General features: G+C 38.2%; 6 protein-coding genes across 9 annotated transcripts; 2 read left to right on the forward strand and 4 right to left on the reverse strand.

The window, feature by feature from the left end:
* Window positions 1-419: 419 nt before the first annotated feature.
* On the reverse strand, window positions 420-3,406 carry LOC119999232 (glyceraldehyde-3-phosphate dehydrogenase GAPB, chloroplastic). The gene is made up of 9 exons (XM_038846701.1): window positions 3,034-3,406; window positions 2,839-2,952; window positions 2,270-2,431; window positions 2,004-2,171; window positions 1,724-1,884; window positions 1,576-1,637; window positions 1,416-1,465; window positions 841-1,247; window positions 420-746 (listed from the first exon to the last, which is right to left on the reverse strand). Exons 1-9 carry the CDS (start codon window positions 3,130-3,132, stop codon window positions 611-613), a joined length of 1,359 nt encoding a protein of 452 aa, XP_038702629.1. The 5' UTR covers window positions 3,133-3,406; the 3' UTR covers window positions 420-610.
* Window positions 3,407-3,558: 152 nt separating this feature from the next.
* On the reverse strand, window positions 3,559-6,132 carry LOC119999233. The gene is made up of 5 exons (XM_038846702.1): window positions 5,875-6,132; window positions 4,552-4,684; window positions 4,241-4,337; window positions 4,046-4,132; window positions 3,559-3,862 (listed from the first exon to the last, which is right to left on the reverse strand). The coding sequence occupies exons 1-5, from the start codon at window positions 5,927-5,929 to the stop codon at window positions 3,728-3,730; spliced, it is 507 nt and encodes a 168-aa protein (XP_038702630.1). The 5' UTR covers window positions 5,930-6,132; the 3' UTR covers window positions 3,559-3,727.
* Window positions 6,133-6,756: 624 nt separating this feature from the next.
* On the forward strand, window positions 6,757-9,854 carry LOC120000151 (MLO protein homolog 1-like). Its single transcript, XM_038848053.1, has 14 exons — window positions 6,757-6,882; window positions 6,975-7,032; window positions 7,169-7,404; window positions 7,489-7,605; window positions 7,685-7,745; window positions 7,844-7,929; window positions 8,027-8,101; window positions 8,206-8,294; window positions 8,508-8,557; window positions 8,671-8,711; window positions 8,817-8,990; window positions 9,113-9,148; window positions 9,226-9,354; window positions 9,465-9,854. Exons 1-14 carry the CDS (start codon window positions 6,757-6,759, stop codon window positions 9,828-9,830), a joined length of 1,644 nt encoding a protein of 547 aa, XP_038703981.1. The 3' UTR covers window positions 9,831-9,854.
* An 82-nt stretch (window positions 9,855-9,936) lies between these two features.
* On the reverse strand, window positions 9,937-14,980 carry LOC120000150 (monosaccharide-sensing protein 2-like). 2 transcript variants are annotated; one of them, XM_038848051.1, is made up of 7 exons: window positions 14,712-14,980; window positions 14,475-14,603; window positions 14,112-14,229; window positions 13,154-13,714; window positions 11,717-12,654; window positions 10,988-11,175; window positions 9,937-10,592 (listed from the first exon to the last, which is right to left on the reverse strand). In XM_038848051.1, exons 3-7 carry the CDS (start codon window positions 14,188-14,190, stop codon window positions 10,127-10,129), a joined length of 2,232 nt encoding a protein of 743 aa, XP_038703979.1. In that variant the 5' UTR covers window positions 14,191-14,229; window positions 14,475-14,603; window positions 14,712-14,980; the 3' UTR covers window positions 9,937-10,126. The 2 variants fall into 2 exon arrangements, with proteins under 2 accessions (XP_038703979.1, XP_038703980.1); XM_038848052.1 differs by having other exon boundaries at window positions 14,707-14,980.
* Window positions 14,981-18,387: 3,407 nt separating this feature from the next.
* Window positions 18,388-20,933, reverse strand: LOC120000763 (protein CUP-SHAPED COTYLEDON 3-like). The gene is made up of 3 exons (XM_038848879.1): window positions 19,852-20,933; window positions 19,334-19,608; window positions 18,388-19,047 (listed from the first exon to the last, which is right to left on the reverse strand). The coding sequence occupies exons 1-3, from the start codon at window positions 20,057-20,059 to the stop codon at window positions 18,388-18,390; spliced, it is 1,143 nt and encodes a 380-aa protein (XP_038704807.1). The 5' UTR covers window positions 20,060-20,933.
* Window positions 20,934-22,389: 1,456 nt separating this feature from the next.
* LOC120000968 (heavy metal-associated isoprenylated plant protein 45-like) lies at window positions 22,390-24,448 on the forward strand. 3 transcript variants are annotated; one of them, XM_038849159.1, is made up of 3 exons: window positions 22,390-23,735; window positions 23,820-23,892; window positions 24,027-24,448. In XM_038849159.1, the coding sequence occupies exons 1-3, from the start codon at window positions 23,733-23,735 to the stop codon at window positions 24,221-24,223; spliced, it is 273 nt and encodes a 90-aa protein (XP_038705087.1). In that variant the 5' UTR covers window positions 22,390-23,732; the 3' UTR covers window positions 24,224-24,448. The 3 variants fall into 3 exon arrangements, with proteins under 3 accessions (XP_038705087.1, XP_038705086.1, XP_038705085.1); XM_038849158.1 differs by having other exon boundaries at window positions 22,572-23,630; XM_038849157.1 differs by lacking the exon at window positions 22,390-23,735 and having other exon boundaries at window positions 23,745-23,892.
* The last annotated feature ends 470 nt before the right edge of the window (window positions 24,449-24,918 follow it).

Below are 24,918 nucleotides of genomic sequence, written 5' to 3' on the forward strand. Positions count from 1 at the left end.
ATAAATAAATATTGGACACGTTTTTTTTATACACGTTTTTTTACTTTAAACTATTTATTTTATTTCGACATATGATGATATTTTGTAAATAAACTAATTTTAAATTAAACTGTTTATTTGGAAATTTTTATTCCACAAGTATTTACAAAATTTTGAATGGGAATAATTATCTCTCTCATGGTAATAAATTTTTGCTTTAAAAAAATAGGGACAATAAAGATATCTTTTGGAATAATACCATTGTGACCACATCTTAAGTTTTAACCTAATTTACCATGTTATTAGCTAGGAAGATTCTGTGGACGCAAGCCTATCGCCTAGAGTTTAAACTCGCATTGTTGTCGATTGAAAAAAAAAAGAGACCACAAAGGCACAACATTTATTTGAAGATTTGATCTTAACCTTTTAAAATTGGCAAATTAAGAAAATCAAATGAAAGCATTTATAGATCATGTTGGATGAAGAACAAAAGCATTATTCAGCTTCTCTGCCTCAAAGTAAGCAATTGTCATTGGCAATGAAGATTCACAAAAACTTGGGACCTATTAAGCTTTTCATAAAGGAAAAAAAGAAACAAATTTGAAATGGGAAATCCAAGCAAGCGATCAACTTAAGCTTCATAAACTTTGCACTCCTCATCAGCTGGGTTGGTCTGGCAGAATTCTTCCAATGGATCTCCGCTGCCTGCAACAGCTGCACCAGGCCACTTGTCTGCTACTAAATGTGCCAAATCAACCACCCTTTGGCTGCATATGACAATTCACACATTTTTCAGACAAGATGATCAATATTGTTTAACTAGACATCCTAAGCGATCGAGGTAATGTTTAGTATTCTCACCTGTATCCCCATTCGTTGTCATACCAGGCCACCACCTTGACCATATCGTCTCCCATGACCATGGTCAGGGAAGAATCGATTGTGGAAGAAACGTCAGAGCATCGGAAGTCCACCGATACTAGTGGAACATCACACACCGCCAATACGCCTTTCAATGGCCCTTCAGCTGCATTTCTGAAGGCTGCGTTGACGTCTTCAGCACTGATTCCTTTCTTCTCGACGTTCACAACAAGGTCAACCACCGACACATTGGGTGTTGGCACACGAAGGGCGATGCCATTGAGCTTGCCCTTAAGCTGAGGCAGCACAAGGGAGACAGCCTTTGCTGCACCAGTGCTTGTTGGGACTATGTTCAATGCTGCAGCCCTAGCCCTCCTCAAGTCCCGGTGTGAAGCATCCAAAAGCCTCTGACACACATAAAGGGAAGTTATTTGATCTCTGTTAGTGATCACTGATCAACTATCCACGCTTGACAGATCCAAGTATTGCTTTGCTGCACTTTTTTTCTTACGCAAATAAAGCTGAACACTCTGGACAAATGTATACATTCACTTCGCAATTAGACTTTTTAGTACCTGGTCACCGGTATAGGAATGGGTAGTTGTCATTGTTCCCTTCACAATTCCTGCAATATGAAATCAAAGAATCATAAAGTCGAAACCAAAATTCGATTCTGAATTACATGAGATGGATAAAATATCATTCACATCCAAAATCTTGAATGCAAACACATACCAAACTCTGCATCAATGACTTTGACGAAAGGGGCCAGACAGTTGGTAGTGCAAGAAGCATTGCTGCAAAAAAAATCCAAAAACACAATCTTTTCAGCGTTCCAAAATAATTTTCCAAGTATCGATATATATCTCTAATATACACCAACCTGACAATGTTAGCAACCTCATGGGAATAATCGCCTTCGTTAACACCAACAACATAAGTAGGAATGTCAGCACCCTTAGCGGGGGCAGTGATGATTACTTTCTTGGCACCGGCTTGAATGTGCTTCCCAGCACCAGGACCATCCACAAAAACTCCCGTGCCCTGCAAATGATTGAATATTATGTAGGTTTTCCCAAAAATGGATAAATCCATGCATATAGACCAAAGACCCTTACCTCTAATAAAATGAAAGAAATGGGAGAGTTTCAATAAGGACTTGCCTCAATAACAATGTCTATGCCAAGTTCAGCCCAAGGGAGCTTAAGTGGGTCACGATTAGAGACAACCTTGATGGGCTTGCCATCAACGCTGATTGTTTCATTGTCCACTATTTTCACATCTGCCTTAAATGTTCCAAGCATGGAGTCGTATTTCAGCAAGTGTGAAGCCTGCACAATTTGATATGATTTAATTTCCCATGATCATAATTAAATTATGTTCTCCCAAGTCCCAGCACAAAAAAGACATGATCTCATATAAAACTTACGTTCTTGACACCACCGCTGTCATTGACAACAATCACATCGAGTGGTGAGTTTTCTCTGCCATGCCAGCATCGAAGGAAGTTCCGTCCAATGCGTCCAAATCCATTGATTGCAACCTTCAATTTGGCTACTGTTTCTCCCCTAACAGGAGTTGATGCAGCAACCTAATCTCACAAAATCAGCTTCAACTAATCAGACCTAAAAAGGCCCAAATTATATGACAATGTCACTGAATAATACTACATATTAAGCAGCATAAATGTGTTCCTGTGTGCACGAGCACATCAACATACTACCCCAGATTTTCATTATTATTCAGCCTCTTTTTTTTCAAGAACTTTAATATAATCAGAAAGGTGAAGGTTCATGAGTCCAACTTCTTCAATTTGCAACAGAATTTGGGTTATAATCACTGATTGTTATTTTCAGCATATGTATATTGTGCATATAGTGAACTATTAATGAAATTTGAAAGAAATTAAGGGCAAGGAAATTAAGCCACAAATTAAAGGCCTTATAATAAAACAAAAGAAAAGGAAAAATAAATTCCAAAAAATGCATTAAAAAAAACCTTGGGAGTAATTTGGGAAGCCACTAAATCAAAGAAGGACTGCTCTCCACCATACTTTGAGTAAGTCACAGTAGAACTTGCCCTAAGCCCAGAGAACTCAGCCACCTCCAGCCTCTGCATCAACAAGACTTATTAAGCACACACATACATACATATATCAATATATACATCAACTGGGTAGCAGCAAAGTCGTACCTTCAAGAAGCACTGAGTAGGGAAAGAATGGGTGGGCTTGGTGGGAAGTCTAGTGGTGGCTGGGATTCTTGACGGAGCTAGAGCTGCATGGGTGGCCATGGCTGGAGCTTAAATCTAAGAAACACTAGTTGCTTTTGGCATAAACATAACATACATATATATAATTATACACATTTCAGTTATTCTAATGTTGTGTATTTTTTGGTTTTCTCCGAATTCTGAATTATGGTGGCCAGTGAGATTCCCATGAACGTGTGGGCGAAAATGGGTTTCATGGAGGATGTTAGATAAGATCATGTTTGACTTCCAACATCAAAAATCTGAACCACAGATTCTCTCTGCCTGTTCACTTTTTTGTGGTTTCCTAAAACGCATGACCCATAGTCGTTTCAGCCTTTGAGGAGTCTATGCATATAGTGCACGTAACATGCGACACGTGGCAGAATGCAAAGGAAGAAAATCACACATTGAATGTGCCATAAGATTTTTTCAGTGTGACTCCGGCTGGCAGGGAATATTGGCGAATGGTGAACAACATATATTTTTGAAAATAATCAAAAGTTGCATGTTCCAATGCCAATATTTCATCATCATACATGTAGTTATTAAGCATAACATAGAACAAACACAACTACTCAGAACATATATGTTCCACTTCAGAGTTTTCCATTCTATGTAAAAGTCAGGAGTTATCTCAAATGGCTGCTTCAATTTCATCTGAATTGACAGCTGCTCCATTTGGGACATCCTCGGTTCGGAGCTGAGAAGAAACATCATCAATTGCAGAGTTCAGTTGTGCAATCTTCTCAGCAAGTACTTTCCTTGTTTTCTGTAGATCAAAATGGACTGAGTTTGTTGGGACTAGATGGCTTAGCAATATGCAAACAAAATTCATCACATAAAAGAGAAGTATGTAGGAGTTCGGTTATAAAGATATATATGCAATCATCCCAAAAAACATTTAGGATGGAAAGATTGAAGTATAACGACAGATTCATGAGTGACAGCTTACCTCCAGAGCTTTTTCTTCGTCATAGATGAATTTAGGTAGTTTTCTCATCAGATCTTTTCGGTCAGTGCCAGTGAGTGCCTTGCTGATCTGTAAAGATCAATGAGAATACGAATTCATGAAATAGTAGTCAATCACCAACGAAAAAAAATAGTTTATGGGTTAATGGCAGTAAATTTTTTTATTATTTAGTAATACCTGAGGAGCATACACACATCCAAGGGCACCAACTATGAGTCCTCCCAAGACAAAACCACCAACAAATACACTTGCACTGCTTGGACTTCCATCATCACTGTAAAAGGACAAGGGGCACAAAATTATAACAAAGAACTTGTCATCTTTAAATGCAACAACGACAAAAAAGCCTGTATACATAAAACTTCCTTCCCCTCCCCCCCGCCCCCTCGAACACCCCAAAAAAATCATCATCATCAAAACCATCATAAACATGTCGGTCAAACATAGAACTACACGATTGAAATTTGAAAGTCATGACAAGTTGATACCGATAACTCGCTTGAATTCTGAGTGTCCCTCTAGATGTCGATAGTTGTGCTTTCCTTGAATAACTTGGGCAAAATGACACGTTATTGGTGCCGGCATTTCCGAGACTTTTTTCCAATGGCTTTACAGGCAAGACTGCAAAAATAGTTATTAAAGAAACAGAAAAGATTAACAGCATTCCACTACCAACAGTGATAAATGAACATAAAATGTGATCAAAACATGTTCCCAAAGATAATGGCTCCAGAATCAGTAGTAACTATGCTTTTGAATGTCAATATTGACTCTCGAAAGTTGACAAGGCCACAGGTGTAAGTTGACTAAGGAGCCGGATTAGACACCATCATCTACAGGGGCCCAAGATCCTATCCTTAAGTATGTAAGCAAATCATAAGAACGAATGTATCCAGGTAAGTGTTTCGCATTTGGGTGTCCGAGTATGTGTATTATATGTGGGCAAGTTGCTTAAATGTTTGGCAGTTCCAACCAGGACATTTGGCAGAGTGGCAAACTGAACATCAGATCTGTTTAGGGGTGGGATGTCAATGCAAATGGGTCATGAGAAGCCTTCCTAAACAGGAGTGTGCGTGTCTTCCCCAAGCTCGGAACCGGTGAGTTGATTTCTGTTGCGTTAATATTAAGTTAATGGCTACTCCTTACGTGTTCGATGTGGTTTCACTCAAGTCTTGCATTCTGAGCAACTGCATATGAACTTAAAATACATCTTAAGGACAAAATTTTTCAACCTATCCTAAAAAGAAAGTAGGATGCTCTTATTAAAAGCCCCGAACTACAGCCACATGAAGACCAGTCATTCAGTGGCAGGTGGCAACAATTACCATTAGCAGATATGATTTCCCATTCACTTTATGAGCAACTAAATCACATTCTACTTTCTACACCTCTTTAGATTTCATTAATCTGGATCAAACATCATGCTCATAAACCATTATTCCCCTAAAAGAAATTCTCCTCTGTTAACTATTCCTTTGCTTGAAACACATTAAATTTCGTCTAAGTCGCAGAAATCCAAAAACCCAGATGAAAAAACGAACCCAAAAATGAGAAAAGCTAAGATTATGACGCCCACCAAAATCTGATCTAGAAAAGAATAAAAAAATAAGCAGACCCCTGACTGAAGAATTATCCCAATATCTGGTAAGTTATACACACTAAATTAAATTGAAAAACGAAATCACAATAAGATCAAACAGAAACAAAACATATAAGCTTACAACAAAAAAAAAAAAAAAAAAAAAGAAACAGAACATATAAAATATATATTAGCATCAGATCAAGAACGAAAGTCTGTGAGAAGAAAGTACCAGGTGAGTCTAATGGGTTTCTCGTCAAAGCGAGTGAAGTCGAAATGGAACTCATTGTTTCTATGTCTTACAGGTACAGGGGTAGAGAGACAGAGAGAGGAAATGAACCGTGGAGCTTGTGAGTGCGGGTAGAGGGAACACCGCCAAATAAAATAAATAAACAAACAAACCCTTCGATAATTCCCAGGCTTCTCAATGATATTCTGCACCGACGACCATGGAAAATGACGTGAGCTCTCGTCTCCAGTCCTGTCTCTTCATAGTTCATACGACAGCGTGATCGGGCTTTTATGTGACTAAAATGGGTTGGGCCGAAAATACGTTCGAATTGAAGATTTATGAATGGAAACGGGCCGAATGGGTGTTTCAGTGTAGGCTCATATCTGTTATAAGCCCACACCAACTCAAAAATATTAGGAAATAAAATAATAATTCAAAATCACCCCATGTAGACACGTGTCTACCCCAACTTCGAGGCGTTGGAATTTATCAGTGGACTCTGTCAGAAAATCTTGCAAGTTATTTTTTTCTCGACAATGACACACCGTCTCTCTGTCTCTCGATGTACATCTGTATAAAACAGAACAGATGCCGAATTTTGATGGATACGTGGTATCTGTTATGGCCGGCTTTGATTTTTGTATTTACTCGTTTGAAAGAAGAATGGCAGAGTCCCCGACCAACTAATGCTGCCCAGTCCAATGCAAGAAAATAACACCCACTATAAGACAACTTTGTAGCATTTGATGGACTCCAAGACGCGGTATTTCCAAGCTTTTTTGAGGACAAGGGATTGTAGGAAGGAATTTACATACATTCTCACCATTTTCTTCTCTTGTTGCCTGAGAAAAGGAGGAGTGAAAAACTCTGATTTTGATTTCCATGGCTGGTGGTGCTGCAGGAGAGAGGTCTTTGAAGGAAACGCCAACCTGGGCAGTGGCTACTGTCTGTGCTGTGTTTGTTCTATTGTCTATTGCAATTGAACATGGCATTCATTCTCTTGGAAAGGTTGGTTTGTTTATGGCCTGAAATTATATGATTTTCCATCCATGGATGACCTTTTAAGTTGTTTTTGTCTTTTTTGGGTGAATGGCATGCAGTGGTTTCAGAAGAGACAGAAAAAGGCCATGCTTGAAGCATTGGAGAAGATCAAAGCCGGTAACTACTAGACATTCATGTGGTTTGCCTTTGATGGTTATCACTTCACTATCACTTTATTAGTCTAGTTGAGTGAAACTGCCAATGCATCTGGTTGTTAAATTAGTTCAATTGATAAATTATGGTTGATTTGCAGAGTTAATGCTATTGGGCTTCATATCCCTGCTACTTACTGTTGGTACAAAATTTATATCTAAGATATGCATCTCAAAAGACCTTGGAAACACCATGCTTCCTTGCAATGTGAAGAAAGCATATGGTGGAGATGGAGGAGGTCATGACAGGAGAAAGTTACTTTCAGTTGCTGAGAATGTAATGTGGCACAGGGTTTTGGCTGCTGCTGGAGGTGGAGATGATTATTGTTCTAAGAAGGTAGTACTAATTAATGAAGCCGGCGTCCATTAAGAAGAAACGAAGCATTTTAAACTCAATACTGAATTGATGTTTTTGTGGTAGGACAAAGTACCATTGATTTCACAATCAGGGGTGCACCAACTGCATATATTTATATTTGTCCTCGCCGTCTTCCACGTTCTTTATAGTGTCCTGACCATTGTATTGGCTAAAGCCAAGGTAAGTTTATTGATTCACTCAAGTCTATGACCCCAATGTTGGATAGGCGGGCCTAATGAACTTGTGAATGTTTGATCAGATGAAGAAATGGCAGGCTTGGGAATCAGAAACATCGTCCGTTGAGTATCAATTCACAAATGGTAAACCCATTTTCTCTTATATTTTGACATTAGGGTTAATGATCTGATATACCAATAGAATTGGATTTGATTGGGGCCTAAAATCAATGTTTCTTCAGATCCTGCAAGGTTCAGGTTCGCTCATCAAACTTCCTTTGTGAGGCGTCACTCTGGAATATCCGGCATTCCTGGAATTAGGTGGATTGTGAGTTTTCTCAACTGACACAAAAGTCCTAACTGATATAACTGGATAGGCCATAACATTGCTCAACTGCCAATGCGCTTGTCTTGAATCTTGGCAGGTGGCATTTTTTAGACAATTCTTTGGATCAATATCAAAGGTAGATTATATAACGATGAGACATGGGTTTATTAATGTAAGCATCGTTCTCCATCCACATTGTAGGCTCTTGCATTGCTTGGTTTTGGCACACTTTTGAGTTTTGAGTTCTTAGCTGACTGACTTTCACAAAACTTACAGGCACATTTGGCTCCAAATTCCAAATTTGACTTCCATAAGTATATTAAAAGATCTATGGAAGATGATTTTAAGGTGGTCGTCGGTATTAGGTCTCCCTCTCTCTCGATCTCTCTACTAGTATCTTTCTGTTTCCATATTTCATATTGAGGCTAAAGACGACAAATTTTACATGGAATGAATGGATGAGTGAAAACCAGTTTGCACAATCTACATATGCAGTCCATTAGCCAGAATCAGCATGCCAATCTGGCTCATTTACGATTCTATTGTTCCCCATTTAACAGTATGTTTTGAATTTTCAGCTTTCCATTATGGGCTTGTGCCGTAATCTTTTTGCTGCTAAATGTCTACAGTAAGCGTCTCTGCCTCACTTACTCTAATCCTTGCATAAATAAACACATTAATCTTTGTCAGTCATCATCTTCACATTGATATTTCTTCTTCATTTGATTCCATAATGTGCAGATTGGTACACACTTAGCTGGATAATGTTAGTGCCCCTCGTTGTAAGTCATTGCATATGATCTACATAAACACTATATAAGATGTGATCAATCTTATCCTAACTCGTAATTTCTCTCATCTTTTTTCCAACATTTTTGCATATACAGATACTTCTTTCAGTTGGGACAAAGCTTGAACTGATAATCATGGAGATGGCTCATGAAATCCAAGATCGAAGTACTATGGTTAGCGGAGCGCCAGTAGTCGAGCCAAACAACAAATACTTCTGGTTCAGTCGTCCAGAATGGATTCTTTTCTTGATACAGTATACATTGTTTGAGGTGAGCATCTAAAGCTCCTCGCAATGTTGTTACAATTGACTTGACCATTATTAGACAATTGTTGATATGTTATCGTTACTGATCGCTGACGTTTTTTGTTTATTGATTTGATGCTGACACAGAATGCTTTTCAAATGGCATATTTCTTGTGGACATGGGTGAGTAATTCAAACTCTATACGACTCTTTTCTTACCATATTTTCAAAACCATCTGTTCATGAAATGCTATGTGCAGTATGAGTTTGGCATCAAATCTTGCTTCCATGAAAATCCGGGTTTGATGCTGGGAAGGGTTTTTCTTGGTTTGACACTACAATTCCTCTGCAGTTACATCACCTTTCCTCTCTATGCCTTAGTAACACAGGTAACTACTACTCAAAATACTACCTTACTTCATCACTATTTGATCCAGATGAAAGAAATCTATGTGAGCAGTTTTGATTAAAGTTTCTGACTATCCACACTATACTACAGATGGGAAGTCACATGAAGCAAGCAATCTTTGAAGAACAAACAGCAAAGGCTCTCATGAAATGGAGGAAAGCCGCCAAGGAGAAGAAGAGGCTGAGAAATGGAGCCGTAATAGATGGTTCTGTTTCTGGCTTCATGAGTGGAGAAACCACACCTTCCAGGGGTGCTTCACCAGTACATCTTCTTCACAATTACAAATACAAGTCTAATCAAGCAGATATCGAAAGTGTCGGCAATTCCCCGGTATCTTATCAATCAGATCCAGAGCTTGAAGGCTCAAGTCAGCAGGGAAAAACATCAATCAGACAAGGTCATCAAGGAAACGGAGAATTGCATAATATGGATGATTTCTCTTTTACAAAGCCTTGAAGAAGATTGCCTACACTTTGTTGATCATAGTTTTGGTATTCTTTCTATTGACACTGAGTAATTCACAATACATAATCTAAAGTAGATAAAAACAGAGGACATGTCACTATTCAAACTAACAACTCTATTATTCTTAAGAAAAGATCTGTTCTCTGTTTACACATATATAACTTACCATCACCTATAAAACATAGCATGTTATCCTGCCTGCTTTAACTACAAGCTAGGTCCTCATACTCGATGCAAAGGCTAAAGGCAAAATAAAAGGAGAGAGACAGAAAATTCTGACCAGAGAATCAATGGACCGTCCCATGATCTCCTCCCTCGTTCTTGGAAGCAACAGCTTTGGCACCAACAGCAAAGAATTCTGTAATAACTTCCAAAGGCATCCCTTTCGTTTCTGGTACTTTCAAGTATACGAAAATCCATGAAATCACACACACAACAGCATAAATTCCGAATAAGCCAGCAAGGCCTATTGAACTGAGGAGCACTGGAAGTGTATAGGTGACTATAATGTCACTCACCCAGTAAAACAAGGCGCAGATGGCGATGCAAACCCCACGGACTCTTGTGGGGAATATCTCCGCGCATAGAATATTGGGGATTGGTCCATAGGCCGAGACAAAGCAACAAAAATATATTATGACACAAGCAGTTGAAATTGCGGCCTTCACCACCGATCCCAAGTTGATGAGTTCACTAAGGATCAAGATAATGAGTGAAACTATGAGCACAGGGATTGTAGTGAGTAGCAGCTGCCTGCAATAAGAAGTGTGTTAGTAAGAATACAAGAAAATGAAAGATTCATCTGCTGAAACAGGTTTAAAATAAAAGACATTTTAGAGCAGAGGAGTTGGATGCATAAGATAAGATAGATATTGATTTTAGGAAATGAATCTCAAGGAAAACTATCCGGTTGACTTGATCATGACAATTCCAATAGCAGATGACGCCTGAATGTCATCACAACCATCGAATTTACTTCTTTCAGACAGACAGAACACAGGTCACCTCAATTCAACTGTGATCAATAAACAAAGGCAGAGTCTACACACCTAATATTGGTTGTCTGAAAGAAGCATGGTGGCAGAACAAAAGTGTGCTCAAAATGGTAGAACTGCAAGTAGAGAAGCAAAAAAGAAAATGGAAATCACCTTCTTCCAGAGATATCCATGAGCCTCATGGCTACACCTATGCAGGGAAGCATCAGGAAGGTTGTGAATGCACTAATGAGGAATGAAGCAGACTCGGAACTGATGCCCAAGTCTGCTAAGAGAACTTCAACACCAGCGTCTTCGAGAATTTGAGGAGTGTAGTAAAGAACTCCATTAATGCCTGAGAACTGAACATGCATAGGAAGAGAGCAAACTAGTTTACCATACCGAACAAAACAGATATAACCTCAACCAAACAAAATGGAAAATTTTAAAAGTCACAAAACATGGGAAACATAAGAGAAATCTTTTGCACTAAAGTTAGAACCAGTGACCTTTGGCTTTTAGATGACAGAAAAATGAAGACTTGCCGATCTTTGTACAAAATACAAAGGATCTAAATTCACCGGGTTTTTTTTCATGAAAATTAAGATTAGAATCACATGCACTAGTCCGTTACTTTCATTATCACATATCGAAATCAAAAGATTGATACACAGCAGTATGACACACCAAGTACTGTTAAGTACTAAATTTACGGGAAAAGTAGAATAAACTCTCCTAAGTAATTTCAATGGGTGTATCTTTGTGGAGGAAATGAGACAATTTAAGAAGTGAAATCAGAATCGATCCACAAATATGGATAAAATCCACTGCATACTACTTAAATGCAACTCCAACGGAGAATAAGTGAGCCAATAGAGGTAAATGAAATGGACCATGAAATACCTGCTGAAGCAACTGAATAAAGACCCCAACAATCAATGCATGTTTAACTCCTGGCTCAAAAAGAGCAGCAAAAGTTGGCCATTTTGAAGCAGTTTCTGCTGGATGAACCATTGCAGGTCCAATGGGATGCTGATCCAGAAGCTCCTTAGAGTAAAGGGCAGGCTGGCTTACCAAAGCAGCAGCCTGGATATACTCACCTTCACGAACATCACCTCCAGGAAGTGAAACGAGAGACCCACGCTGGGATCCAAGGGCTCCCTCCTGGTGCAAATATATCCTTTTAAATGCTTCACTTCTCTCACCCGCACGTTCTTTTTCAGGCAATTTCCATGCCAACTGCCAACCACCACCAATACCCATACTACCAACTGCTTCTTCCTCTCCTTGCATAAGACTGCTATGGGGTCTCATACTCAGAATACTGCCATGGGAAGTAGGACGAGGCATATCCTTCTCTATGCTAGTGGTCTGACGTGAGATCAATGGACTATGTAAATCATCATCAGAGTCTCCCCTGGCAGCCTCTGATGTATAGTCCTCATCTTCACCTTCACCTTCACCTTCTCTTTGAAGACTCTCTTCATCCCACCTTTCATCTTTTACTTGATGCTCTGCCATACTGAACATGCTACCAAAATTAGGAAAAAGCATACTTCGTGTGCTCCCTGTCTCAGGAAATTTCTCATGAATACTACCAAATAGAGTCACAAGAGGGTCCACGCTGCCATGGCGAGAAATGAGAGCAAGAGAACTCTGTCCAGTGACAGGTCTGGCAACCCAAGAAATCCCAGCTTCAGGGCCATATAATCTGATCTTATCTTTGTCAGCGTCTGCTTCATAACCAGCAGCAAGTTCGTCCTCAGCTGGACCGATAATGTACTCTTCTATGGATGTTTCACCTCCTATTGCCAGGCCTTCAACCAGTAAAGCCATCTCACCTGTGCATAAAGCAGGTTAAGCTAAATCCATGATCGAAATTTGTCACACATCATCACTCAAAATAAGGCAAGCAGCACAAAAGAGGTAGAGCTACACTAATCACCTAATAAAGCAAAGTTTCTCAATATTTGAAAGATCTTAAGGAAAATTTGGCAACAAATCCTTCATAAATCCCGAATACAGTGATTTCAGTGAGCTTTAAGGAGAATAAATGATGAATAACAGCATATCATAGGAATTGTATTACCCGAACAAGCAAAATATTAAATGTACTTCCAATCTTCCATCCATTGCAATTTAAGGAATTCGGCAGATATCGTGAATGGCATTTATTAAGAGATGAATCCAACTACAATCGTAATTCAGGTTAGACTTATGAAAGATTCCAGTATATTCTTATGATCTTATATATCAAGCAAAAGATCGATGTAGATTAAAACGCAAAGCTTAAGTGGAGGTTGGGTCTTAGTAGATGGAGAGGGAAAGTAAAGAATAAACCTTGTACGTCTGCTCTGCCACGTAGTCTCTGGAGAACCAGTTTTGCCTCGCGCATCTTTCCTTTGCTGACGAGCCACCGAGGAGATTCGGGCAAGTAAAATACTGTTAATGCAAAGTATAATAAAGAGGGAATGGAAAGTACCCCCAGCATCAACCTCCAACTTGGTGATGACGTCAATGACATACCAAAAATCATACAATATGACAAAAACATGCCACCTGAACCAGCAAATTGTGGAAGAGTGTTTAGCAATCCCCTTATCTCCGACGGGGCAGTCTCGGAGATATAGAGTGGAATCAGAGTAACTGCTAAACCGATTCCAAATCCATCTAACAGCCTTGCTATGCATAAGACAAAGACATTGGGAGACCATAGCATTATCAAACCACTAACAAAGTACAGCATTGATGAGATAATTAACATTGGACGCCGACCAAGCCAATCTGATATGGCCCCTGAGCATGTTGTAATGGCTGTGGCTCCAATGAGCGACATAGCCACAACAAGGCCTTCTACACTAGTTCCCAAAGCGAGGTCCTTCTTGATGTAAACAATAGCCCCTGAAATTCACCAGCAAGGAGTAAAAATCATGGAACCAGTAACTAAGAACGCCAAGACAAGAGATCTTCCACTGTCCTAACTTACGGAAACATGAAACAAAGTGCATACCCTAGAGAAATATATTGAAACTGTTCAAAATCAAAAAAGCCCATGGGAACACACCATGAACTTCAGAAAAATCTTCTACACTAAACATCAACCTTGAAATCTCAACTTTTACAATCAACATTTCCACGGTCAAAATGAAACACCATTCTAGATAATATCATACATATAAACATACATGTATGTATATTGGCCGTATGACTAGGGAGATATTGATATTCAAACTGCATGTTTCAAGGATAATGGTGTGACGGTGGAAAGAATTAGAAAAAAAAATATGGGAAGAGTTACCAGCAATTGTAGCATTATCCCATCCTTGCAGAAAGTTGCCAATCGTAGCAGCAATAGCCACCAGTGCAGCCCCCTTCATCTTTTCACCAGAGAATCAAACTCGGCTTCTTCAAGTAGCCTGAGAGTAAAGAATAACCCAGAGCACTAATCAAACGATAAGAGGATCTACTACAATTTTTGTTTCTGTAAACAATCTAATATTAAATCTATATCACTCAACAAAACAACCAAGATCAACAAGCGAGCCATTTACTCCGTCAGGAGATACTGTAAGACGAGCACCCGTACGTATCAGAAACAACAAATCAGAGAAAGAAAAAAAAAAAAAAAACCCCCCAAATTAAGATCCGTGAGATTGCTCACCAGGAAAGTGGAGTGAAGCTTCGACACAAAAAGCGTTGAAATTTGTACTGCAAGACTTATTGTGTATTGCCCCGACAAAAGTGTCCGTTTGCTTTGGCATAAAACACAAGAACCCGAACTGTCTTCTACCTGTACGTACAGACGATAAATTAACTGGTAAAAATCAAAGAACAGTTTAAATTGGAGTTGCCAAGTGATGTAAAGTCCATAATTGAAACCAAAGAAAGACAACCCAACCAGCTGTCAACAGGTCCTTCTGGTCAAGACCCAGATACTCTTTCACTGATACAAATCTGTAAACCCATCGCCAGAGAGAGTCACTAGCCAGGGATACTCCAGGGAGAATAAATGAATGAATGCCCACTAAGTAAACGAAATTATATACATGGAATTTCTGGAACCTACTCCTACGAAGAACATCCACCAATCTAAGGCTGTACAAAACCGTCAAGTGTCGAGCAACGGAGAAACCATATGTAGTTAGGTAGATATGGCTTTTATTTATTTATTATTTAATTTTTCTTTTCAGTTTCTATTCTCCAACAAAGTAATAATTGAAGCTGCAAATGTTAGAACACTCTACACCTGTAAAAAAAATCCCAACTTTATTTGCTTGATTTGTTAAAGATTTCAACTTTCTCAATCAACAATGGGAATTTATCTTTTAATGAAAGTAACTTTTATAAAATAGCTTTTCATCAGTGTTATGTATAACAAACATAATATCTTTACAAATTACATCCCAGAGTCACATACATATCTGCCATCTAAAGTTACCTTAACAATAAATATACTACTTTAGAAAAATAAAATAAAATAAAGGTGACATTTTCCTAGAAAGGTAGGTTGGAATGGGTAGCTGGAAAATCCAAGAAAAAAGTTGGGATGAGTCATGAGTAGTACCACATGGTTGGGATTGTCATTTTGCTATTTTGTGTATGGAAATTCCATGGCTGCCTTTCTATGTCCAGCCAAAAATTGATACAGAATATGCAAATCACCTTAAGAAAAGTAGGTGTAGTCAAAATATGCAATCAACACATGGGAGTGGTGGACCCAAATGGTGATTCCCATTTTCTCATTCCATTCTTCATCAAGTCCCCGACCAAACATGCTATAAGTTATTGTGCACCTTTAGGTAGGTTGGGTTTTCTATATTACCATGTCAATAAGTTGCATATAAGTTTGAGTCCAAATACATTATATAGGGAAATTCAAAAAAAAAATTTAAAATGAATAATAAATTATGCAATCATTCTTAGAAAACTAAGTTCTAACAATTAGAAAAAAAAAAAATTTTGTAATCCCGATTTAGCACCATTAATTATATATGTATAACTAGTGTCTAATACTCCACTATCAACCCTGCTAAATAGCCCAGCAATTTCTGTCCCAATTATTCCCAATCCTATGTGGCAATCCACATCAGCATGCCACCTAAACTTTTTTGTCTATATAAACAATCTCATATCTCTCTTTCTTCTCTTTCTCTCTCTCTCTTTCTTCTCTTTCTGTCTCCTTTCTCCCTCCCACTCTCACGACACAACACTGTCACTCACCGGAGCTCCTCCGTTCGGCCACCAATCGGAGCCGTCGACTCACCGAACGGAAGCACCCAGCCACAATCGTCATTTTCTGACCCTTCACACCACCTATCGTCGCTCATATTGTCGGAAAAAGGAATTTAAAGGAGGAGGTCACAGCGACTCAAATCGCGTCGATCCGGCCACCTCCGGCGACATCTCCGACAATCGACCACATATCTGGACTCCACACATCGAGGCACACCTTACTCACCCATCTTCTGACCAGTTTGTTGTCGGAATCCGACAACCCAGTGGAACATACATTGTTTAAAAACAATGTAATCAGTTGATCCGTGTATCCAACCACCTCCAACAGTATCTCCGCCCACCTCCACCTCCAACAACAATGTAATTTGTTTTCTCACTTGTATTTTTACTTATTTTGAAAGTTACACTATATTGAAAATAGTGTAACAATGTGTTTGACACTCATTTGAATGAAATATGCTTTTGAGACAATTTCTTTTAGCTTGTTATTCTTCATTGGTTTGTAGACTATTTTTTCTCCAACTTATATATGACAAACACTGAAAATTACATTGTTTTGATAAATTTGACAATTTACATTGTATATTTGCCTATTATGGAAATGACATTGTTTTGAAAATAATTTAAGCGCAGGTCTGTGTGAAAAAAAAACAATGTTATAACATATTTGTGTGAGAAAAAACAATGTAATCGTGAGTTTATATGATCAAAAAATAATGTGCAAAAAGACATGAGATAAAAGATGAAAGTGTGAGAGAATATGGAGGGAGTATTTAATTTTCAAATTTAAACAAAAGATGAATGGAGAGAGAAGAGAGAAATTTAAATTTCAAATGTGTCAATCCATGTCAACATGCTTTCCATGTCATTAAGCTTAGGTGGCAATGCCACATGGGATTGGGAAGATTTGGGACAAATAACATTTTCCCTCCCCTATTTAAGACCCAAAAAAGTCCCCTATTCCGTATCTTGTAAAATCTTACAGGTTCCTTAATCCATCTAAAATGCCTTAAACCACGTCGTTTTATAGCAAAGACGGAGGGAAAAGCCGTTATTACTAGTTGTTTGTCAGTTAACGATTTTGATGCTTCTCTTCTCCCATGGCGTCCCCTGCATTACTCCCTCTCCCACTGCAAGACCTTCTCAACGAAACTTCTTCCTCTCCGCAACCGTTACATGGAGTTCTCCAGAGATTCTACGAACCCATGAAAGCATGCGCATCTTCCGCTTTCGTTCCCATTGCTCGCAAGCTTCACGGCCCAGCTAAGTCTCTACCGGTTTGAACTATTCCATTTTCCTCCAAACCCATCTAATCAATATTTATTCCTGTTTCCGCTTGATAGATGACGCATTCCATGCTTTACTGTTGTTGATTACCGGAATGTTTTTAGTTGTAATATGTTGATTAATGGTTTAACTGAAGAGGAACTGTTTGATCATATGCCTAAGAGAAATTCTGTCTCTTGGGATGCAATGATGTCTGGTTATATTACGGGCCTCGGATCCAGGCCCATTAAAAAGTGAAACTTCTAGGCCCATTATGAAGGTGAAAGTTAATCTTTCTTACCCTTTGCTAGTTTGCTTGGTTCCTGGAGTGCAAGATTCTCCTTTTGATCACATGTTGAATAAATCCATTTTTGCCAAAGCCTAGTCTGCTGTGAAATTGGAGAAAAGTTCAACTGATTTGTTTGCACAAAATACTAGCAATCCAACCCGTCTTTGCTAAGCGGACATGATCTATAATCACCCTTGATGAAAGAAAAAAGGTTTTCTGAGATTGAAATTCTCTTTCAAAAACTTGTACTACTTGATTGTCTTAGGTATAGAGCTATAATAGAAAAAGGAAGATCAAAGAGAGTCGAATTGTACTGAAAGTGAATCCTACTGCAGGGCTCCAGATACTGAATCCTAAAAAAGGGAGGCTCTGGTATTTTTAAAAAAAAAAATTCTGAAAAGGCCCCCCATACAGAGACTTGTGACTTACTGACTTGTCTTTGGGAACAGTCATGCTTGAATATTATGGAAAACCAACCCTGATTTTCATGTCTTCAATTCGTACCAATTTGTCATTATCCATCTCTCAATGCATACCTTTCCTGATACCACATGGGTTCTCTGCTCCCTAGAGAACAACCCCACCGGCTATTATAGAGCCAACTAGGGTCACTTAATTCATGCCATGCAAACCAAACCCAGTTCCATCATCAATCATGGTGAAAAGCGGTGACATCACATTAACTGGCCAAAGTAAAACAGTTGAATACGTGCATGGATTCACATCTACTGTAATATACATACGTGTGTGTGTGTATATATATATATATGTATCAGAGAGGATTTTAAAGATCCAATGGCCAAGATTCTCCAGCTGGGATTCTGATAGGAGGATCTAACATCATCTGGGATCCAACTGGAGCAGACATGTCATGAGCAGTAGTAGCACTAGTTTTTCCAGCCGCTGTTGATGATCCCTGGAAATTACAACCCATTTCAAGAAACAGGGGATTTTCATATGGGTTTTGGTTACTACTAATCTTTTCTATCCAGTAATTCAAGTTATTAGCATCATCAGGAGGTGGTACTTGGAAATGTGAAAAGTTATTGGCATCTGTCTTGCACTGTTTGGGAACAGTGAAGTCTTGATGTGATGATGATAGAAGGGACTTGATGAGCATAGATGGTGCTGCTGCTGATAATGATGAGCTGTTGTTAACTGAAAAAGAGGGTGGAAACACATTTGTTCTAGGGAGCTCATGAGGTTGTGAAATAGGTGTGTTGATTAGGTATTTAAGGTCAGGATTTTCATGGTTCTGATGATCAACCATGAAAAGCTTTTGGTGAGTGGATGTTTCAAGCAATGGAGGCAGAGAAGAAGAAGAAGAAGTAGTAGTAATGATGGGAAATGAAGCAGCAGGTCCTAAGAGATAGCTATGTCCTTGGAGAAACCCATTTTTCTTCTCCCCAGTTTTATGAAAAATCCTGCAAATGACCCATTCCTCCTGCATTTGAACCATTCATTAATGAACAGATAATAAACTTTTTATGGTCTCTTTTATCTTCATTTTGGAAACAGAAGTATATTAGGATCCTATTATTGAAAAGTGAAAAGTGAAAAGTCATAAAGCACACAAGTGGAAGCAAAGTCAATCACATCAAAAACTACCCCACACAATGACATAAAGGAGGATGATTAGGACATGGACAAGTGAAGAAAACAGGTCAACCCAGAAAGAGACAAAATTGAGAAAAGAGAGGGAGAGGGGGTGTAGGTGTGTGTGAGTGTACCTTAAACTTGTAGCTGTAGGAGAAGTCACCATCTAGACGGTACTCGTGCATGACCCACTTGGTCTTTTCACCCCTAGGAGCTCTGCCTCTGTAGAAAACAAGGGTTTTCTTCATGCCAAGTAAAGCAGCTGTTGAAGCACTGTAAACCTCTCTGTCTTTCCCTGTGGCCTTCCAGTAGCCAGCTCCAGTGGCTCTGTTTGTTCTTAACCCAGTTGGGTACTTCCTGTCTCTCAAGCTGAAGAAGTACCACTCTCTTTCCCCCATCTTTGCCACATCTGTCCAATTAATTAATTGATTTAACAACACATCTCATTACAGAACAACTCAAATGGGCATTTCAGATCAAAGAAAAACAATGCAGATATACTTGCACAAACACAAACACAAACATCCACAGATATATATGTTTCTGCAATATTAAGGTATATATAGAATGGTGTATGAGGGCTACATTCATTTAAGAAAGACTCTTTAGAATCAAGATTAATTGTGTGTATATGTATATAGATTATACAGACCTGGAAGTTCCCATGGCTCACATCTGTTGAGATCAACTTCAGCAATATCAACTCCACAGAAGGTACCATTGAAGACCTTTGAAGCCAAGTAGAAAGTTATGAGCTCTTCATCAGTGGGATGGAATCTAAACCCTGGTGGCAAACCATTAGGATCCTCACCATTGATGAGCTCACTCAAAATATCATCAACATCTTCCACTCCCAACATTTGTAAGTATACTCTCTAAACCAAACAGATTATGCTGATCCACAAAAACAAAAGACAGCAAAGTGACTTGTAAGCTAGCTATAACTATAAGGTTGTGTTGTAAGTAAGAGAAATGTTTGCGTTTATATAGATATATTAGAGGGCCCTACAGAAGCTAGGACACACCTGAAAATGTTCAAAATTATAAGTAATAGTTAATTAGTTATAAAATTATAGAGAAAAAGTGGGTTTTGGAAAAACAAGGGGAATTAAATGCGAAAGTTGGGGCGCAGTGCAGAAGCACATACAGGTTTTATGCGTGCGAATGTGCATTTACCAGATAAAAAAGAAGAAAACACAGTAAAGAAGGAAAAGTGTAGATTAGCCCCCTCTGGCTCTGAAACAGTGAGCTCATCATCTCCACCTTTGTATGGATATAACATTACTGTATGTATTTATTGTTAGTGTCAGAAAAGCAGTTCTAACAGCCTACCTAACGTATTTCTTTTTTGTTATCCGCGAGAATTTATTTATTTATATATGTTTTTTGAGGCCAATTCTTGTTTGATTGATTATGTGTTATTGCTTTTTGACTTGTTTCCTATGGCAGTTTACAAACACACAGAACACAAAAAAAAAAAGAGTTGCATTTTGCATATTTAAGGGTGATTTTTTTGGCTCTGCGTGTAGTACTCCAACCATGAAATTATGAGTGGAATTATTAGAAATAGCTAGTGATCTCTCATATCCACTGTAGAAGGATACATCCAACACTAGTTGCACCAATTGCTACAACTTTCAATATTTCTTCACTTGTTACTTGTCTCTTCCTTTCTGTATTTTCAGTACTGAACATGTGTATATATATATTTACACATGAGTGTTTGAATGTAACCTTTCCATGTTATACTCTTTTTCACCTTTAGCATTCGCATATTTCTCCTACAAAAGTACCTGAGTCGTGTAGTTATTGGAGTTTTAAGATTAAAAAGAGAAGTTATGAGTACTGACTGATAAAGAAATGCTAATGCCTTTTTTGTTTTTTCGAAACGTACATTTCTCCTTCGTATCGTATGCATATTAGCATATATGTATGTATATATGATTTTGAGGTTGTGATTGATGATGATCGCATCTCTCTGTCTTTCTCTCATATCATAAATAGTGTCGGCGTTGCACGTGTAATATGATCAGGTAATAATACAAAACTCAGAAATCTCTCAGTCTATATATAAATTAATTAAAGACAATGCTAGACTGCTAGTATAGGGAGGCTATATATATATATAAGCAAAGCATGACTGCCATTGTAGCTAATAGTAATGCCATACACACACACAAAGGCCCCTTCCAGATCTTTAGAAACTCCATCAAGTAAAAGATATATATAATTTTAACTGCCTCGATAATTAATATACATGTGCAGCTTTTTCATTCATTTTCTCACGTACACCCATAAATATACATTTAGCTTACATAAGCCTAGCTACACCCCTATGCTCATCATCTCATTATCTGCCCCATGCACCTATACGTGTATATTAATCTTTATTATAGTTCATATATCTTACTTAACCCTTGAGAGTTGGAAGCATTTTAATGGATTTTTGTTGTCTGTTGCATGAAATTAGTAGAAACCAATCCATATGTTGGATTTCATTTCACAACTCCTACCCCAAGAATACTTAACCACCACCCCCACAAACGTCCTTGCTGCGACGTTGGATGCGCATACATATATGTACATTTATATATAGGTTATTCACAGACACCACATAGATATGATATAGATATTAAATATACATACCGTATTAATTGGCCGTCCAGTGTCCATCCATCGTCTTTCTGAATTCTGATCGATGTGAGAATTGATAAAAAATAAAACTTATATATATAGCTTCAAGCCTTCAATACTAGCTCGTTTACTCTTTTTTTTATTTTATATATATATATATACTCACACATGCACATATATATCTCTTGATCGGCTGACTTTTTAAACTGATTATTATTGATTTAAACATGTATTATTGAGTGTTATTTGAGATTTCTTGTCAGAATAGAGACAATGAGGACAAAAGGCGAGAGAGAGAGAGAGAGAGAGAGAGAGAGAGAGAGAGAGAGCTGCCTGGGAGATTGGGTTTGGAGGAAAATGCAATGCACACTTTGGGGTACACGTGCAGACTCAGACTGTAACAATCATAGGTATGGGACCATGGCATGATCCATGTCTCTTCTTCTTCTTATTTTGTCGTTTTGTGGCAGAGAATTCGATCTGCTTCTGTAGTTAATAGGAGGAAGGTAGCCTAGGAAGGAGGGAACGGAGCCATGGAGGGGCCAATTAAATTATTGCCATACCTTTTTCTCCTGCAATTAAATTAATTCCTACTTTTTCATTGACTAAATGGGCCGGTGACTACTAGTCCAATCAGTGGAAGTTGGAACCGAAGATGGGCCTAAAAGTATATTTGAAATGAGAGTCGGCCCAATCAGTGATTCAACATACGAAATATGGGCCGAGTTTATCTTACGCACATTTGTCATTGAGAGAGAGAGAGAGTCATCTGCGCTGGAGCTGAGGTGAGGACCATGAGATTGAGAGGTCCAACTGAAGTGAAGAAGGGTGGATTGGCTCAATTTCTTCCATGTCTCGAGTCTTGACAATCAAAAAAAGTTGTTAAAGAGTGGACAGAGAAGAAGAGATTGCGGTTATCGAGAAGTTGTAGTGTCCATGAATCATGATATGTCCGGAAATTCAAGAGATCCGAGATTCAACATCAAAAGCATATATGTTCTTCTATTCTTTGATTGAATATGTGGTGGGGAAGGGGCTCCAAATGATCCACAAACTCCTTTGTCTGCTCTGCTCTGCTCAGCCTTTTGTCTTTAATTTGCTTTCGAGACATTACATTACATGAAAATGGTATCTAGTTAGGGCCAAGTAAACTTGCTTCTACAAAAATACCAAACTTGCTGTCTAGTTTATTTCCTCTTTTTTGAGTTCCATCTTTTCTAGTATTTTCCTTTTTCCCCATATTCATAAATCATAAGCCATATCAATGGGAAATCAATGAGGTTTGTGGTTAGTGAATGATGTATAATGGTTGTTTGAGATTCTTTTTCCTTTTTTGCATCTAATCCCCCACCCCCACCCACCTCAGACGGATCTCCAAGAAAAGAAAAGCATATATAGTTGGACCCGTCAAAACTCCAATTATTTCAAAGGGCTTGACAACTCTCTCTTATTGCTTTTGAGCCTTCAACTTGAAGACCCTTTTCTTGTTATCTGGTTTTTCCATGTGTAGTAGTAGTAGTAGTAGTAGTCTCTCTTTTGATAAAGCAATCCAACCAAAGCAAAGTTTCTAGAGACCCGGCAACTCGATCTAAACCTCCTTAATTAATACCTTTCTCTTTTTTCCTGTCTCCTCTGCTATTTATGTAAAGCACCACAGGCAGGCAGTTCCTGTCTGCTCTGTTCATGTTCATTCTCATTGTCTCTTCTAACTAATCATTGTAAACAGCTTGTTTGTTTCTCTTTATCAAATCATCACATTCCACTCTCATCTACTGATCATCAAGAGTCTTAATGGAGGTGCATTTTTCTTACTTCCATACAAAATTGCAATACATGATTCTTCAAAACTGTCTTTACTAGGCCTATTTGCCATTAATTTTTGCAGATTTCAAGTACAGCATGGTGATTAAACTGATTTGATTGTTTTATTTTTTCTTCTTCTTCTTATAAAATATGTATGTTAATGTTGGTAATTCAAATTTGCAGACAGTTGAATTCAAGGTGGAGATGGTTGGCATACATGAGAAAAGGCTCAGGAAATGCCTCTCCAAGCTGAAAGGTAATTAACTAACTTAAGCCTGTTTCCCTCACTTTCTTTTATATTTCCTGTGCATGCAGACTCTTGTGAAAGGAAACATCAATCAAATATAATCTCATTTGTTTGGTTTTGGTTTTGGGTATATTTTTTTACAGGAATAGATAAAGTGGAGGTGGATGCAAACAGTCAGAAAGTGGTGGTGACAGGGTATGTCCACAGAAACAAGATTCTTAAGGCCATAAGAAGAGGAGGCCTCAAAGCTGACTTCTGGTCTGCACAAAATGAACTCCTCAATGCTTATGCTAGTGCCAGTTATGGAAGTCTCAGATTCAGCAACTTCAACTTCTTCTAGGCTCTCTTTTTTTTTTTTTCCCTTCCTTTTTTTCCCCTCCCTTGTGAGAAGATATATACTTTGATTGTGTTTTCCGTTTCCATAGTTATTATTTTTTTTCCTTTTACCAAAGAAAATGTCATATGTTCAATGATGATCATACATAGAGATAGATTGAACTTAAATTAAAGAGTCCCAAAATTTTGCAGCTTTGAATTGACATCACTTTCTCATCTACCCTTAATATGTTATTGTGTTTCAATGGAGTAATGAAACACAGAAATAGGGATATTGTAAATATTAGCACTATTCCTCCCCTGTATTTAAGGGTATAACTCCGAGCTATGTTTCTAGTTTATTATTGCAGGTTTTTTCCCCTTAAAATAGAATTTGTTTAGCCAAGACTTAAATAAAGCAAAAGCTACAAAACCATTCATGAAAGTTTGATGATAAATAATTATTATGTTCAAGTTCAACAAATCTCTATCAGGCTACAAATTGATGCTGAATAAAGAGTTTGGTCTGCTTTTCATTTTTTAATATTATACAGCCAAATCAAGCTGGATTAATTTCCAAATTCGCAAAACTAACCCAAAATATTTAAATTATTGAGTGTTTGACTACGAGAATTTCTTAAAAAATAAACCTCAACTCATATGGATCTGTCCTAGCCTAGGCTAGGCTGGCCCGGGTAGCCACCAAGCCGAAAGATCACA

Source organism: Tripterygium wilfordii, chromosome 6, assembly GCF_013401445.1.
Source record: "Tripterygium wilfordii isolate XIE 37 chromosome 6, ASM1340144v1, whole genome shotgun sequence".
Classification (NCBI taxonomy): Eukaryota; Viridiplantae; Streptophyta; class Magnoliopsida; order Celastrales; family Celastraceae; genus Tripterygium; species Tripterygium wilfordii.

Coding starts and splice junctions, on each gene's coding strand:
- LOC119999232 (XM_038846701.1), bottom strand. CDS start 3,132: ATGGCCACCCATGCAGCTCTAGCTCCGTCAAGAATCCCAGCCACCACT. Junction 1,885..2,003: donor GCATAGACATTGTTATTGAG/GCAAGTCCTTAT, acceptor AATCATTTGCAG/GGCACGGGAGTTTTTGTGGA. Junction 1,248..1,415: donor ATTCCTATACCGGTGACCAG/GTACTAAAAAGT, acceptor TATGTGTGTCAG/AGGCTTTTGGATGCTTCACA.
- LOC119999233 (XM_038846702.1), bottom strand. CDS start 5,929: ATGAGTTCCATTTCGACTTCACTCGCTTTGACGAGAAACCCATTAGAC. Junction 4,133..4,240: donor GATGTGTGTATGCTCCTCAG/GTATTACTAAAT, acceptor TGATCTTTACAG/ATCAGCAAGGCACTCACTGG. Junction 3,863..4,045: donor ACGAAGAAAAAGCTCTGGAG/GTAAGCTGTCAC, acceptor TTTGATCTACAG/AAAACAAGGAAAGTACTTGC.
- LOC120000151 (XM_038848053.1), top strand. CDS start 6,757: ATGGCTGGTGGTGCTGCAGGAGAGAGGTCTTTGAAGGAAACGCCAACC. Junction 7,033..7,168: donor ATTGGAGAAGATCAAAGCCG/GTAACTACTAGA, acceptor GTTGATTTGCAG/AGTTAATGCTATTGGGCTTC. Junction 8,991..9,112: donor TACAGTATACATTGTTTGAG/GTGAGCATCTAA, acceptor ATGCTGACACAG/AATGCTTTTCAAATGGCATA.
- LOC120000150 (XM_038848051.1), bottom strand. CDS start 14,190: ATGAAGGGGGCTGCACTGGTGGCTATTGCTGCTACGATTGGCAACTTT. Junction 13,715..14,111: donor GGATAATGCTACAATTGCTG/GTAACTCTTCCC, acceptor GGTGAATTTCAG/GGGCTATTGTTTACATCAAG. Junction 12,655..13,153: donor TGGCAGAGCAGACGTACAAG/GTTTATTCTTTA, acceptor CTTTATGCACAG/GTGAGATGGCTTTACTGGTT.
- LOC120000763 (XM_038848879.1), bottom strand. CDS start 20,059: ATGTTGGGAGTGGAAGATGTTGATGATATTTTGAGTGAGCTCATCAAT. Junction 19,609..19,851: donor TGAGCCATGGGAACTTCCAG/GTCTGTATAATC, acceptor TTAATTGGACAG/ATGTGGCAAAGATGGGGGAA. Junction 19,048..19,333: donor CCTACAGCTACAAGTTTAAG/GTACACTCACAC, acceptor GTTCAAATGCAG/GAGGAATGGGTCATTTGCAG.
- LOC120000968 (XM_038849157.1), top strand. CDS start 23,787: ATGTATGTTAATGTTGGTAATTCAAATTTGCAGACAGTTGAATTCAAG. Junction 23,893..24,026: donor ATGCCTCTCCAAGCTGAAAG/GTAATTAACTAA, acceptor ATTTTTTTACAG/GAATAGATAAAGTGGAGGTG.